General features: G+C 36.1%; 1 protein-coding gene across 1 annotated transcript; it reads left to right on the top strand.

Moving 5' to 3' along the window:
* The first annotated feature begins 1,059 nt into the window (after positions 1-1,059).
* On the top strand, positions 1,060-13,490 carry LOC110750870 (protein transport protein SEC24 C). Its single transcript, XM_021951245.2, has 25 exons — positions 1,060-1,217; positions 1,543-2,521; positions 3,291-3,524; positions 3,756-3,830; positions 3,964-4,062; positions 4,599-4,710; positions 5,154-5,281; positions 5,939-6,058; positions 6,395-6,475; positions 6,640-6,717; positions 6,884-6,976; positions 7,593-7,647; positions 8,253-8,329; positions 9,216-9,287; positions 9,430-9,513; positions 9,808-9,927; positions 10,032-10,100; positions 10,358-10,435; positions 10,617-10,755; positions 11,066-11,230; positions 11,641-11,789; positions 11,866-12,045; positions 12,364-12,452; positions 12,581-12,612; positions 12,957-13,490. Exons 2-25 carry the CDS (start codon positions 1,628-1,630, stop codon positions 13,064-13,066), a joined length of 3,333 nt encoding a protein of 1,110 aa, XP_021806937.1. The 5' UTR covers positions 1,060-1,217; positions 1,543-1,627; the 3' UTR covers positions 13,067-13,490.
* Positions 13,491-13,751: the final 261 nt, after the last annotated feature.

Genomic DNA, 13,751 nt, shown 5'->3' with positions numbered 1-13,751 from the left:
ATTTTTATTATTTTTTAGAACATAAATTAAAAAAAATACACTTGAAAATAGCTTATATATTATTATTCTAAAAAAGATATTAGAAAGCCTTTACAAAAAAATTAGAATCCTTAATTAAATATAAATATTATAATATTTATTTTTTAGTTCGACATAACACCAAACATAGGTCTTCACTATTTTTACAATCCAGCTTCTTAGTCCAATGCAGCACCAAACGTAGGTCAGTATTTAATACAGCTTAATCCAATCCAATCTAAGATAGTCCCAGGATTTAGTCCAGTTTATAACAGTCCGTCGTACCAAACGACTCTGAGAGTAAAATGAGATTTGACCATAATTTTAGGGGCATTATAGTAAATAAGCCTTTATATTATTGCTTGTAATGAAAAAAAGAAAATACAGTCAGCTAAAGAATAATATTGATGAAACTTGGTAGCTACCATTTTGTTTACCTATGCTTTAATTTAAGGGGACTGATTTTCCCACTTCCTTTTTATCCACTTACACTCTATTTTTCTAAATAAAAAGAAGTGTAGGTGAATAAAAGGGGAGTGGGAAAATCATTTACCTAATTTAATACCTACGTTTTTACCATTTTATCCTCTACTATTTAAACTATTTTCTTTTTGTAATTAAATATTTTACCAAATTTTCATTCTCTTTTTTTTTTTTTTTTTGGTAATTAAATATGGATTGTTTTTTTATTTATAAATATTAAAATACATATTCCTGTTTTTATGAGAAATAATTTTTAATTAGTTATTATTATTTTATGAAGAGTTGTCAATGGTCAAGGATTGTAGTATTTTGTCAAATACGAGCTAGGACTCCTACTCCCAAATGTTTTTTTGGAGAAAAAGGAAACCCAAAAAAACACACATTGTTTCTATTCTTACGTTATTATTGTCATTCTAGTTTTTTTATTTTTCATTTAAAGTCGATTTTCATTTTCATTTTTTTTGGTTTTCAGAAAGCTTCTAAATTCTACTCAGCCAACAAAAACAAAAACAAAAACAAAAGGAAAAGGAAAAAAGAAAAAGAAAAAACCGGGGGTCCTATGCGCAGGGATGATTATTAATTAAGGAGGTTTTATTTTTACCTTCTTATAACACTGCTTTCACTTCGGTCCGTCATACCAACTTGCCTGTAGTTGCAGAGGACTCTTCCCGCAGAGAAACGAAGCAGAAGCAGCAACAACCCACCACCACCACCAGGTGCCTTTTCCTTTCATGTCTATGATCAATACCCATAACTTATTTCAATAAGAAAATCTTAGATCTTGGAATTTTGTTGTGATATGTTGGAAGAATGCTGTTAAATTCGATGATCAGGAGAGTGCTGTAGGATATATGTACATGTTTTAATATTTTTATATCGAAGTACATTAATTGTGATTAGCCTTTGAGTTGAATTGAGGTTATGTGAGAGAGAGGAGGCGATTGATCTATGCATGATGCGAACATTTCAATCTGTTGATTTTGTATTTGAATTATGAGTTTCTGAATTTTGGGTATCTTTGTTTTTGTTTTGTGGTTGTAGATTTGGATTGTGGGTTGTTGATTTGATAAATTGAAGATTTTTTGTGAAGAAAAAAGGGGATCTTGGTCTTTGATTTCTGTGATCAATGGCAGCTCTTGTGCCTCCCCCAGGGGCACCCAGGCCCAATAACAGTAACACCCCACCACCCCCTAATTACAACCCTAACAATGCTCAGAGAAACCCTGATTCATTAGCAGATAATATGCAGAATTTGAATCTTAATAGGCAGCCTAACATGCCTAATTCTGCCCCTAGACCATCCCCTTTAGGCCAAGCACCACCTTTCCATTCATCAGCCCCTCCTGCTGGGGCTCCTGGTGCTCCGCCCCCGTTTTCTCGGCCTGGCCCTCCCCCCGCTGCACTTGCACGACCTGCAGGACCTCGATCAGGACAACCACAACCAATATTACCCCCTGCCACCTCCCCAGTAAGACCCACTGGGCCGCCTGTTGGCCAGCCTTCATCTTTTGTGTCTAGACCGCCTCCTGGGTCTTTGCCCCCTGTGGGTGGGTTAGCTCCTGCTTCTGGGCCACCTCCTAGTCCTTTCCAGACATCAGGTTTACAGAGTGGTCCAGTTTCAACACCGCTACCAGCATCAGGTCCTCGCTCAGGGCCTGGGTCTTTGCCGTTGGGTCAGAGCATGCCCCTTTCGAGTGGACCAGGTAGAATAATGAGTAATGGGCCACCAATGTTTGCTTCCGGGGCTTTGCCAGGTGGGCCCCGTTTTCCTCCGCCTGGAAATGCACCTCAACCACCCGTTGGACATCCACCAGCAATGGCAACAACAGCGGGTCCTCCTCGAACTCCAACCATGCACTCTATGCTGGGTGGCCCAGCAGTTGGTGCTCCTCAAGGTCCTACTGTTCAGCAGGCGCCACCATTTTCGGCAGCGCCACCATTTTCGGCAGCACCTCAGCCCATGCGTCCACCTCCAGGTTCTCCCTATGGCTCACAGCCATGGCCAATGCAACAAGGGCAGGTGAGTGACTTGTATTGTTTTTGAATTATTATGGAGATATCAAATTTCATAGTTAAGTTAATTGATAAAATCCAAATGAATGGCCATATAATTCTAAGGTATATTTCATATAGAAAAAGTGGTATGGTATACTGGCAATTATTTATTTATTATTTGATATAGTGATTGCGGCTTATTCTATGCAAGACCAACTTACTCCAATATAACTTAACTGAAACTAGAGAGATCAGTTTACTCCATAAGATTAGTTTAAGGGACTGACTAAGATGACACATGATTTAAATTATCTCTTAGTAGTAGACCCAAAGAAAAAGAAGTGAACTTAGTGGCTGATGAGTGCGAGTTTAGTAGCACACACCAGCGTGCACCATTGTGGACACTCATGTCTCTTTTCAAGTGAAGAAAATTCTTACCACTGGTGCTTTCAAGTTTTATTCACACTATAATGCTAAAGTATCATCACAATCTGTCTAAACTGATACTTGTAGAATCATTATTAGTTATTTCCTATAATTCTTTATCTAAAACATTATGATTTCACATGTTCAAGCATAATCTTGCAACTTATAAACTTGAACACTATGGCTTTCTTCTCTTGTTCTTTTCTTATTCATTTTGAACACTATTTTCAATTTCTTTTTTTCCTTCCACCAATGCCTTTTCAAAGTGGAATACAATAGTTGTTCTGATAGGGGGAAACAAGGATGAATACATGGATTCATTTCTTCTTACTTTGATTTGGTTCCTCAAATATACTGAATTGCATTAGGTGGCTCCACCTTCACAATTTCCTGGTTCTGCTCAACCACCTAGAATGTTTGGAATGCCGCCCCCGCCACTACCAAATCAGTCCATGACTACCATCTCACCTGCTGTTGGTCAAACTGGAGCACCTTTGGCTGGATCATCAAAGATCGATCCCAATCAAATTCCTCGGCCTGTACCAAGTTCGTCGGTGCTCATTCATGAAACTCGTCAGAGCAATCAGGCAAATCCACCTCCGGTATTTATTCATCCATAAAAACTTGAAGAAAAAAAATATTTGATTTCAATATTTTCTTTAGCTGTATTTCCTGATACTTTATGACTTCTCTACTCTCTCCCTTTTCAAATTATGTATTTTTAGTTTAATTGTCATTGCACAAATTCCTGCTACAAATTAAATTTAAGACAGGTGAAAGACTGGATATTGTCTATTATTTACTTCCTTCTGATTTTTTTTATTACTTTGAAGCCTGCTACAAGTGATTATATTGTTAGAGACAATGGGAATTGCAGTCCTCGTTACATGAGGTGCACCATCAATCAGGTTGGGGTCAAACTTTCATGGGTTGGCTGTCTGTTATATACTTAAAATACTTTTGGATCTCAATTTCAATGCAGCAATTTCATTTTTTTTTGAAATAAAAATGTAATGTTATTATGTTTTGTCAATTTACCAGATACCATGCACTGCTGATCTTTTGACAACATCAGGGATGCCGTTATCTTTGTTGGTTGAGCCTTTTGCCCTTCCTCATCCATCTGAGGAACCAATCCAAGTACTTCATCATTTCTTTTTTCCTCCATATACAACATTACTTATCATTGTAGATAACTGGTTAAAAAAAGGAAACTTTAGTCGTTTCTTCTAACGGCAAGATCATTTGTTGATCAACATGTGATTCATGAGTTCATTTTATTATAAGAAAAGGAGACTTTATTAGAACACAGTTAATAAGGTACAATATCATTGTCCAGAATTAGACAAGTAGTCCACCAAGAAGACAAAAAGAAAAAGAAATGCTGTAGATATTGAGAACCCCCAAAGAAACCCAAAATCGCACTCTTTCTGACAAAAATTTGCCTCCTCTCCAGCTTTCTTTTGTAAATTCTAGCAGTCCTTTCTATCAAGACACCTTAAAAAAGCTAATACAAAACACTTCCACTATGCTTTTGCCTTATTTCTGCCACTAAAGGCACGATATCTGTCCATAAATAATGATACACAAGAAACCGAAATCACCAAATTTTAATCAATTAAACAACCAAAAGTTGTTTCGAGCCAAAATTTTAGTACTGAACCTTTTTGTTATAGGTTGTGGATTTTGGTGAAAGTGGTCCTGTTCGATGTTCTCGTTGCAAAGGCTACATAAATCCTTTCATGAAGTTCATTGACCAAGGCAGGCGATTCATCTGTAACTTGTGTGGTGAGGGAGATTTCTGTCTGTATTATGTTTATGTAATAGTTTCAGTTTATGTAGCAGGATAAATATGGTGGTATTGAAACTTCATCAAAGAAGTGTTTATGTTCTTTACTTGTTTTTTATTTTCGTTTTTGGTTTTTTTTTTCTTCTTGTTTGTTTGTTTGTAGGTTTTCACTGTTTATTTGGCTTGGAAATGTTTTTGAACTTTTATCTGTAACATAAACATGGTGAAAAAACGTTTCAGTTTTTCAAACAATCATTTTAAATGTTCAAAAGAAGGCCGTTTGCCAAAAGTCATACCTTCTTGAGAGCATGTAATTTATCATTCCTGTTTTAGCTCTTGGAATCTTGAAGGTCTCTTCTTTGGATGTGGATTAAGGTGTACTCTGCACTATGTATATTTATGCAAAAGTGGTGATCCTACAATGTATGCCATTCTTCTGCAGGATTTACTGATGAGACTCCCCGTGACTACCACTGCAATCTGGGTCCAGATGGTAGGCGCAGAGATGCTGATGATAGGCCTGAACTATGTAGAGGAACAGTTGAATTTGTTGCTTCAAAAGAATACATGGTTAGTTTATCTGCAATTATAACTGCAGTCAGATTACCATGTTTTGTTATCCAGTATATTTTTTCCTTTTTTTCCTTTTGAGACAAATGAATGCAAATTATCCTTGGCATGTTGGTAACCTGCCAATAATGGTTACCTACATTTGCAGTGCATCCGACGGGCTCTTATGTAAGCCTTCTATTACCTTTGGACTTATTGTTAAGTCCAAAAAAGCCTTGCTTCCACCTCCTCTCTCTCTCTCTCTCTCTCTCTCTGGGTCAACTCTGGAGATTCTTGCAGGCCCAGATTGAGTGTCTATCAAATCATTGTGACATGGAGTAATTTCATGCCCTAATACTGTATTCCATTTTTATTTTGCATGCCTAACTTATCAAGGGAACAGAAGGAATGAATGTAAATCGTTTGAAGATGGAGCAACCATTGCAATACGTTATTTTCATTTATTTTTTTTATAGAGTTTTGCATAACATAAGTGTTCTCTATTGACTCGTATCGACTAATTTGAATTGGCCTTTTGAGCCCCAAGTAGAAGGGCTGTTCCCATTGTCTGTTTTTTTCAAAGACTACTGAACAACTGAACTGCTTTTGCACTAGACTTATATTCTTTTATCTGTTTCTCTTGATCATCTCATTTATGATTCGGCTTTGATAATTCAGGTGCGTGATCCTATGCCAGCTGTGTACTTCTTCCTCATCGATGTATCCATGAATGCCATACAAACTGGTGCAACTGCTGCAGCTTGCAGTGCAATCAATCAAGTTATTGCTGATCTACCAGTGAGTTATCTTGTCTATATGCATAATGTTCCTTTCTACTTTTCTTAAACAGCTTGTGATTGTGCTGTCAATTAGCTAGAGTCATTTGCTTATGTACTGAATTGCATACACATTTTCTTTGTTTATATAGTATTCCTTATGACCTGAGGCCGTTGGTAACCATATATATGTCTCTGACTATGTATGTGTGTCTTTGTGCCTCTGTGTGCATGTATGTATGTATCTTTTTATGTATGCGTATTTGCTTGGTTCATTTTCCCAAAACTGTATAGTCATTAGTGATACATTTAAATGAAACAACATTTGACTCAAGTGTTGAATTATTTATTATTGCAGGAAGGTCCTCGGACAATGGTGGGAATTGCGACTTTTGACTCCACAGTCCATTTTTACAATTTGAAACGCGCGCTGCAGCAGGTCAATAGAAATTTTCCATCCTATTATTGTCTTAAAGTCTATTCTATTTGGTTTATAGGTTTGGTTATATAAAGTGTAACTTTTGATGGATTTGGCTTCTACTTTTGGTGAACAATTATTTTGAAAAGGTTTAACACTGATAGTGAGGTCCAACATGTTTGCAGCCTTTGATGCTTATTGTTGCTGATGTACAAGATGTTTACACTCCTTTGGAGACTGATGTAGTTGTTCAACTTTCCGAGGTCAGCGGCTGTTATTTTTTCGCTTTTGTGAAATGTACTGAGTAGTTATTCAATGTTAATGAATTAAAATTTTACAACAATCATCCATAAGTCAGTTTGTCATCCAATTTATTGAATTTCTATATGCCTCTTATTAAATTTAGATTTTTGTTTTATGGATTCTTAGTGCCGTCAACATTTGGAGCAATTGTTGGACAGTATTCCGAACATGTTTCAAAACAGTAAAATTGCTGAATCGGCCTTTGGTGCAGCAATCAAGGTATGTTGTAGTGTGACACTGTTGTATGTCCTGAACTTTTTATGGTGCTTGTGGTATGCTATTTCATTTGGAAATGCAGAGCATTAAAATTGCAAATGGATATGAAAACATGCTTCGAGTATTGTTTGACAACCAAAATGCATTTGGAGTGTTTTTATTATGAGGATTTCACTAATAAACCCATTTTAGCATGACATAATATACAAAAGCCCTTATAGAGCCTATTTGGAGTGAAAAACCCAAAATTAGCCACTTGTTATTTTCTAATTGGTTCTTATACAATTTTAACACACTAAGAACCAATTAGAAGATGACTAGTGGCTAGTTTTGGGGTTTTCTCTCCAAATAGGCTCGATATGAGTTTTTGTATAATACGTCTTGCTAAAATGGGGTTTGAATAAATCTCTCTTTTATTACGAGGAGCACCGTGTCTAATCTCACTGAGAACAATTAATTGACATATTTCTCTGCTCATTTGTTGCTGTTATGGGCTTTGTGGCCTAGCTACAGGAATAATTAATACCCAATGATTTGCATTTTTTTTCTGGGATAGATTGATTGATGTGTAAATTCATAGCTTATATTCAATTTTTATCTTGTTTTCTTCCTTGCGCAGGCTGCTTTCTTGGCAATAAAGAGTACTGGAGGGAAACTTTTGGTGTTTCAGTCAGGCAAGCTCGTACCCGTGTTTCTTTATAAACAAGTTTATATATGATTTCATTCCAAGAATGAACAACTACATGTTCGGGGTTGCAGTTGCTTTCTTGTTTGGATACAAAACAAATGGCTCTGATCTGTTAAGGATCTCAAGAGATGGTGGAATGTTGCATAAACATTACTAGTCATAAGAATTGTTGGAAAATGCATATTTGTTGCATGGAGTTTCAGTCACTAAAGTTACCTTTTTTCTTATTCCTTAAAGATGAACAACCTATCTTATTCGGGAAAAAAACCAACCTAGAACATATATGTCAAAGTTTTCCATGGTCCCAGTTATCAAAGAAGTTCTTTTCTTCAGTTGTAATTTATGAATTCTCACCATGTCGTGTCGTATCTAAATGATCCAATATTCATGCTATCAGTTGAATTAAAGCCAAATGATTTAGTGATGTTGCCTCTTATATCTATTTGCCATGTATACGTTTTATAGACCAATTTTTGTAACATCTAGTTGAAGATGTGTATGCATATCCATTTTCACATTTAGCATATTCTTTATCTTTCACAGGATACCTGGTTTCTTGTCATGCATACTAATGATTTATGGTGTCTGCAGTGTTGCCATCAACTGGAATTGGAGCCCTTTCTGCTAGAGAAGCTGAAGGAAGAGCTAATATATCTTCAGCTGAGAAGGTATGAATACCTTTTATGTGTTTTCATCCTCTGTCTTTGTGTTTTAGAGTATATCACATGGTATGGTTTCTCCTTTATTCCAGTTACTATTAAGAAACCAGCGCATTGCATCCTTATTTGAGACTCCAATAGCCATATGACCTGATGACCGATCTTCTACCTCTTTTCGGGAGTCCCCCATAGCCCAATGACCCATCTCGTACCAAAGACCATGCTTGTGTTTTCTTTTATGCCTGAATTACTTCCATAGGGAAATCTGAAAAGCTACTTTATGGTTGTAGGACAGCCCATTCAAAGAGAAGAAAACAATGACAAGATTAAAGGATACAAAAAAATGAAAGGCCTTTTGCATGTGACAAAATAGAATGGTCTTTTGCTCTTTTTGTTTAATTTAGGACAAAGAAAACCAAAATTCTTGCTCCATTACTCATTTGGAAAATAAACGTTACAAAAATTTAATTAATAATTATGTATCTCAAAAGGGAACAAATTATAAATAAATAAAAAAAATCTTATTTTGTAATTTATGTTGACATATCAAATTAGGAAGCCCTCGTGTGTAACTTTTGCCTTTGGCCTCACTTTTCTTTGTACCATGTTGCAGCCTATCCTGCGTTTTAATTACATATATCCAGTTAATAGGAATTACATACATTTTAAAAGATTTCTCCAATTTCTGAACCCCTCGAGAGGATTTGGCGAATTAGGTGGCCACGTAGATGGGGTTGGACTGATTATTTCCAAAGAAATTTACATGTCAGGTCTTTGTTGATTTGAATATGCTAAGTGGTGATAATTATCATCCGATCAATTTTACTTTCTGTTGAGCTGTCTGTTCAAATGAATGATCTTGTAATTTTGTTTTCTTTATTTAACTATATTTCAGGAGGCCCATAAATTACTCCAGCCAGCAGACAAAACTTTAAAAACTATGGCAATTGAGTTTGCTGAATATCAGGTGAATGTTTGACTAATTTCTTTTCACTTAATAATCAGTTAATATATTGATGTGAGTTATTTGCTGACTGAGACTTTTATTGGTAATTAGCAAATTGTTGTGCGTAATTTGTTTGGATTTTTTTTTTCATGAATTGCTCCAGGTTTGTGTTGACTTATTTATCACTACCCAGTCATACATAGACATAGCTTCTATCGCTGTCATCCCAAGAACAACTGGAGGGCAGGTACTACTGAATTTTCTTTTATCAATGCCATACATCTAACATCACAATTTCTACCTGTTCTGATCTTGTTAAGGGTTTTGTCTTATGATTTTTCTAGTTTCTTCATATTTTTGTTTTTCTTGAACTACACATCCAACTCAAGCATAAATCTGTAAAATCAGATTTGAGAAGCATTTGAGAATTGTAACTAAAGATCATTTACACGGAAGTCTAACTGCATGCATTTCCTTCTTTTCCTTTGACCTTTTACTTTTGAGGATTTAACTTCAATGCTTTGTTTTCCTCATCTTCCAGGTTTATTATTATTATCCCTTCTCAGCTGTCTCCGATCCTGCAAAGCTCTACAATGATCTTAGATGGAATGTCACAAGGCCCCAGGGTTTTGAGGCGGTGATGCGTGTAAGATGCAGCCAGGTAATTTTATTGAACAACCTCTTTCTCCAGTATTATATTATGATTGCTTGTGTTCTTACAAATTGATTATTCTAGTAAGCTAATTTTGTTTTCATCATTTGTAGGGCATTCAAGTTCAAGAGTACCATGGAAGCTTTTGTAAACGTATTCCTACGGATGTTGACCTACCTGGGGTTCGTACATATTCTACAAAATCCCTGATTGCGAACACATTATGTCTCTTACTTATCATTTATCTTCCATGGAAGTAGAATGCCCCTCAACCCCTGATTATGTTGACTATTGCTCATTTATTTAATTATTGTTTTCTGGTTTTCATTCTCATTCGCTGCTCTCTCTCTCCTTATCCTTTTTTCCTTTTCCTTGGAAAGAGTGAGAGTGGCTTTAATACTGTTTGTTGAAATCATGACCAATCCTTTCTATCGTGCAGATTGACTGTGACAAAACTATTATGGTGACCTTAAAACACGATGATAAGTTACAGGATGGCTCAGAATGTGCTTTCCAGGTAAATTCCAATTTTTCTGCTCTCTGCGGCTCTGCCTAAGGCTTCCAATGCAGTAATATAATATAATACTTTTTGACCTTTTGCTTATATCTGTTATCATACCACTGAGTTGACATCACCTACCTCTGCAGCTGTATGTCTATTTCATTGTTTAATTATATTTGTGCATCTCAATGTCCAGTGTGCCCTTTTATACACGACTGTGTATGGCCAACGGAGAATTCGAGTTACAACGTTGTCTCTGCCATGCACAAGTATGCTAAGTAATCTGTTTCGTGCTGCTGACTTGGACACTCAATTTGCATGTTTCATGAAGCAAGGTATACAATTGTATGCGGTTATTCTTGTTATGATCCTTTCATAATTTATAACTATTGTTTTCCTCAGTTAAACCCAGAGCTTAAATTTGTGAATTTATATACGAAAATCATTATCTTTAACATTTGTCTTTCATCATTCCCATCTGACTGATTTGAATGCGCATGTAAAATTATATTTCTCTATGTTCATTTCAATTGCTTGCTACATCCTGCCAATATATTATTTTTAGGGTTGGAGTTTGTTGTGACATTCATCTAATTTCATTTGGAAGATTTCTGACAATAAGTCCTTTTTGTATATTGTGTACAGCGGCAAATGAAATTCCTTTAAGTGCCCTCTTGCGTGTACGGGAACAAGTGACAAATCTGTGCATCAGTAGTCTGCTTTCATATCGTAAATTCTGTGCTACTGTATCATCTTCTGGACAGCTTATTCTTCCAGAGGCACTGAAGCTCCTGCCTCTATACACCCTCGGTATATTCTTTTTGGCATATATACTTATACCAACTTATATGAATGTAAGAACAAGTGAGTTCCAGCTTCTTCCTCCTTTTTGCACAAAATGCACCAGTGAGAAGACAGTTGGATCTTTTTCTTTGAACCAAATCACAAAGTGTTTGTTTTTCCATGAGCTATGATCCAATCAGACCCCAAAAAATGTCCCTTCGGAGTAATACTGGACTTCTGAATCATTTTATCTGGCTGGAACACAGCAAGGGACTACTTATCACACTGAAAGCGTTTCTGTTCTGGTTGATAAAATGTTTTTAAAGAACAGCATACCTCTCCATTGCACAAACATATTTCGCAGAATTATCAGTCAGCTTCTTAAAGAAAGTTTGTACAATATATTGATGATTGTCATGCTCATGTTCCTTTGTCAGCATTAATCAAAAGTACAGGGCTACGAACTGAAGGAAAAATAGACGAACGGTCCTTCTGGATCAACCATGTTTCTTCCCTTTCTGTTCCTTTGGCAGTGCCACTGGTTTACCCCAGAATGGTGGCCATTCATGACCTTGACTCGAAAAAGGTGTGTCATTTAACTTCTTGTATGATGCTTTAAAATATGAATTTTACATCACTGGTAGCTTCCCGTTAATTTACAGGAGGGTGACGAATCTCCTATTCCTCCGGTTATTCCGCTTTCTAGCGAACACGTGAGTGATGAAGGAATTTATCTTCTTGAGAATGGTGAGGACTGTTTTATATTTGTGGGGAACTTGGTGGATTCTAGCATTTTGCAACAACTTTTTGGCATCACCTCTGCTGATGAACTTCCTACTCAGGTAACCTTATGATTTATCTTTTTGGTTACTTATATTCTGCTTGACATAATTGTAAATTACAATCTTAGCCTCATGCCTCAGGTGTTGAGTTTGAACTTGATTCCCTGGGACCTGTTTTGGTTCACTAGAATGAGGGAGCCTGGGTGCTTATTTCATTATTCTTTATTTTTTTGTATTGTTCCATTAATAGTCTTGATTATACGTTATGATTGTTTAGATTTTGATAAACGTGGATTTTGTAATCTGTGTGTGTCAGTTGAATTTATTCTATTTTCTGTGTAAATTATCATTTTTTAACTTGTAAGTTCTTTTGCCCAGTATGTGCTGCAGCAGTATGATAATCCATTATCGAAGAAGCTGAATGAAGTGGTAAATGAAATACGGCGACAGAGATGTTCCTACCTTCGGTATGATTGATACTGTTTCCGTTAGTGATTTCTTATCCGCAAGGAAGAAAAGGATTAAAGCATTTGAATTCAGTTTTTGATATTTTCATGTAAAGTAATGATTTGTAATTTGTCTTGTTTTTCTGCAGCTTAAAATTGTGTAAGAAAGGAGATCCATCAGGTGAGTGCATTAGAACCACCGTATATAAAGCAAACTGAATGAGACAACTACTATCCCTACAGCTTGTCTGTTGCGAAGTAGATAATTTTAATACTACATATATATAAGTAACTAGTTAACTACAGTAATAGCATCCTTTCAACCTTCAGAAGATAAGTTGTGGATGACTAAGACGAAACTTGTCTTTGAAAAAGAATCTGACAGAATATCTGATGTTCGGGCTGAGATACTATTACTTAAGTGAACTATTTAACATAGTTAACATTATTATTCAGTAGAAGGCATTAAGATAAAGAAATCTTATTAAATGGTTTGATTAAGTATTGTATTCTCTTTCCCTGTAGGAACATTATTTTTCTCTTATATGGTCGAAGACCAGAGCCCCAATGGCCCCTCCTATGTTGAGTTTCTCGTACATGTCCACCGGCAAATACAGATAAAAATGGCGTCATGACTGCTTATAGTTCGTCAGTTTGAATTACAAGTTTTGAGCAACTTCTTGCTAGAGTACACATGGATTCAAAGGATAGAAGAAAAATTAGGTGCTTGCTAGCTGTACACATGCACTCTGGGAACATCCCACCGGTTATATTTATGTGAAGAGTAAGCAGAGCTGAGTTTTGGTATGATAGAGGTTTGTTAAATTGCCATTGACATTCTTAGTAGACAATACTGCTAATAAATACAAAGCTTATTATTGTATTTAAGTTGCTCCAACCCACTTCTTTTCTCCTCTCTGATATTTTGCTTTTCATTTTATTGATGTACTATGAGAACCAGACATGTGAAAAAGATTGTAAGAATTGTTGGCTCTTCTGATAATCCTTGTAAGTTATGGTGGGAGAAAGAGAAATGTATAAACAGGTTGGTTCTACAAATGTTGGAGCTTCTACTTCTGTTTTTGTTTTGTTTTTTGGGGTCGCATTCTACTGTGTGATTGGACTGGGAGCTTTGAGCAATACCAAATTCTACGTGACTTTTAAGATTCAATATTAGCTTTTTAGTTTATATTTTTATTACATGATTTGCCACTTAGGCAATGACAATTTCTCCAGCAAAATCTGCCGACCATCCTGGGTGACATTTTCCGTCCGACTCCACTGACTGGCTTTCCTCTACTCCACTGACTGGCTTTCCTC

This window comes from Prunus avium, chromosome 1 (genome assembly GCF_965620075.1).
Source record: "Prunus avium chromosome 1, drPruAviu1.hap1.1, whole genome shotgun sequence".
NCBI classification, from domain to species: Eukaryota; Viridiplantae; Streptophyta; class Magnoliopsida; order Rosales; family Rosaceae; genus Prunus; species Prunus avium.
The sequence above is the reverse complement of the archived record's forward strand: the minus strand, read 5'-3'. Positions and strand labels throughout refer to the sequence as shown.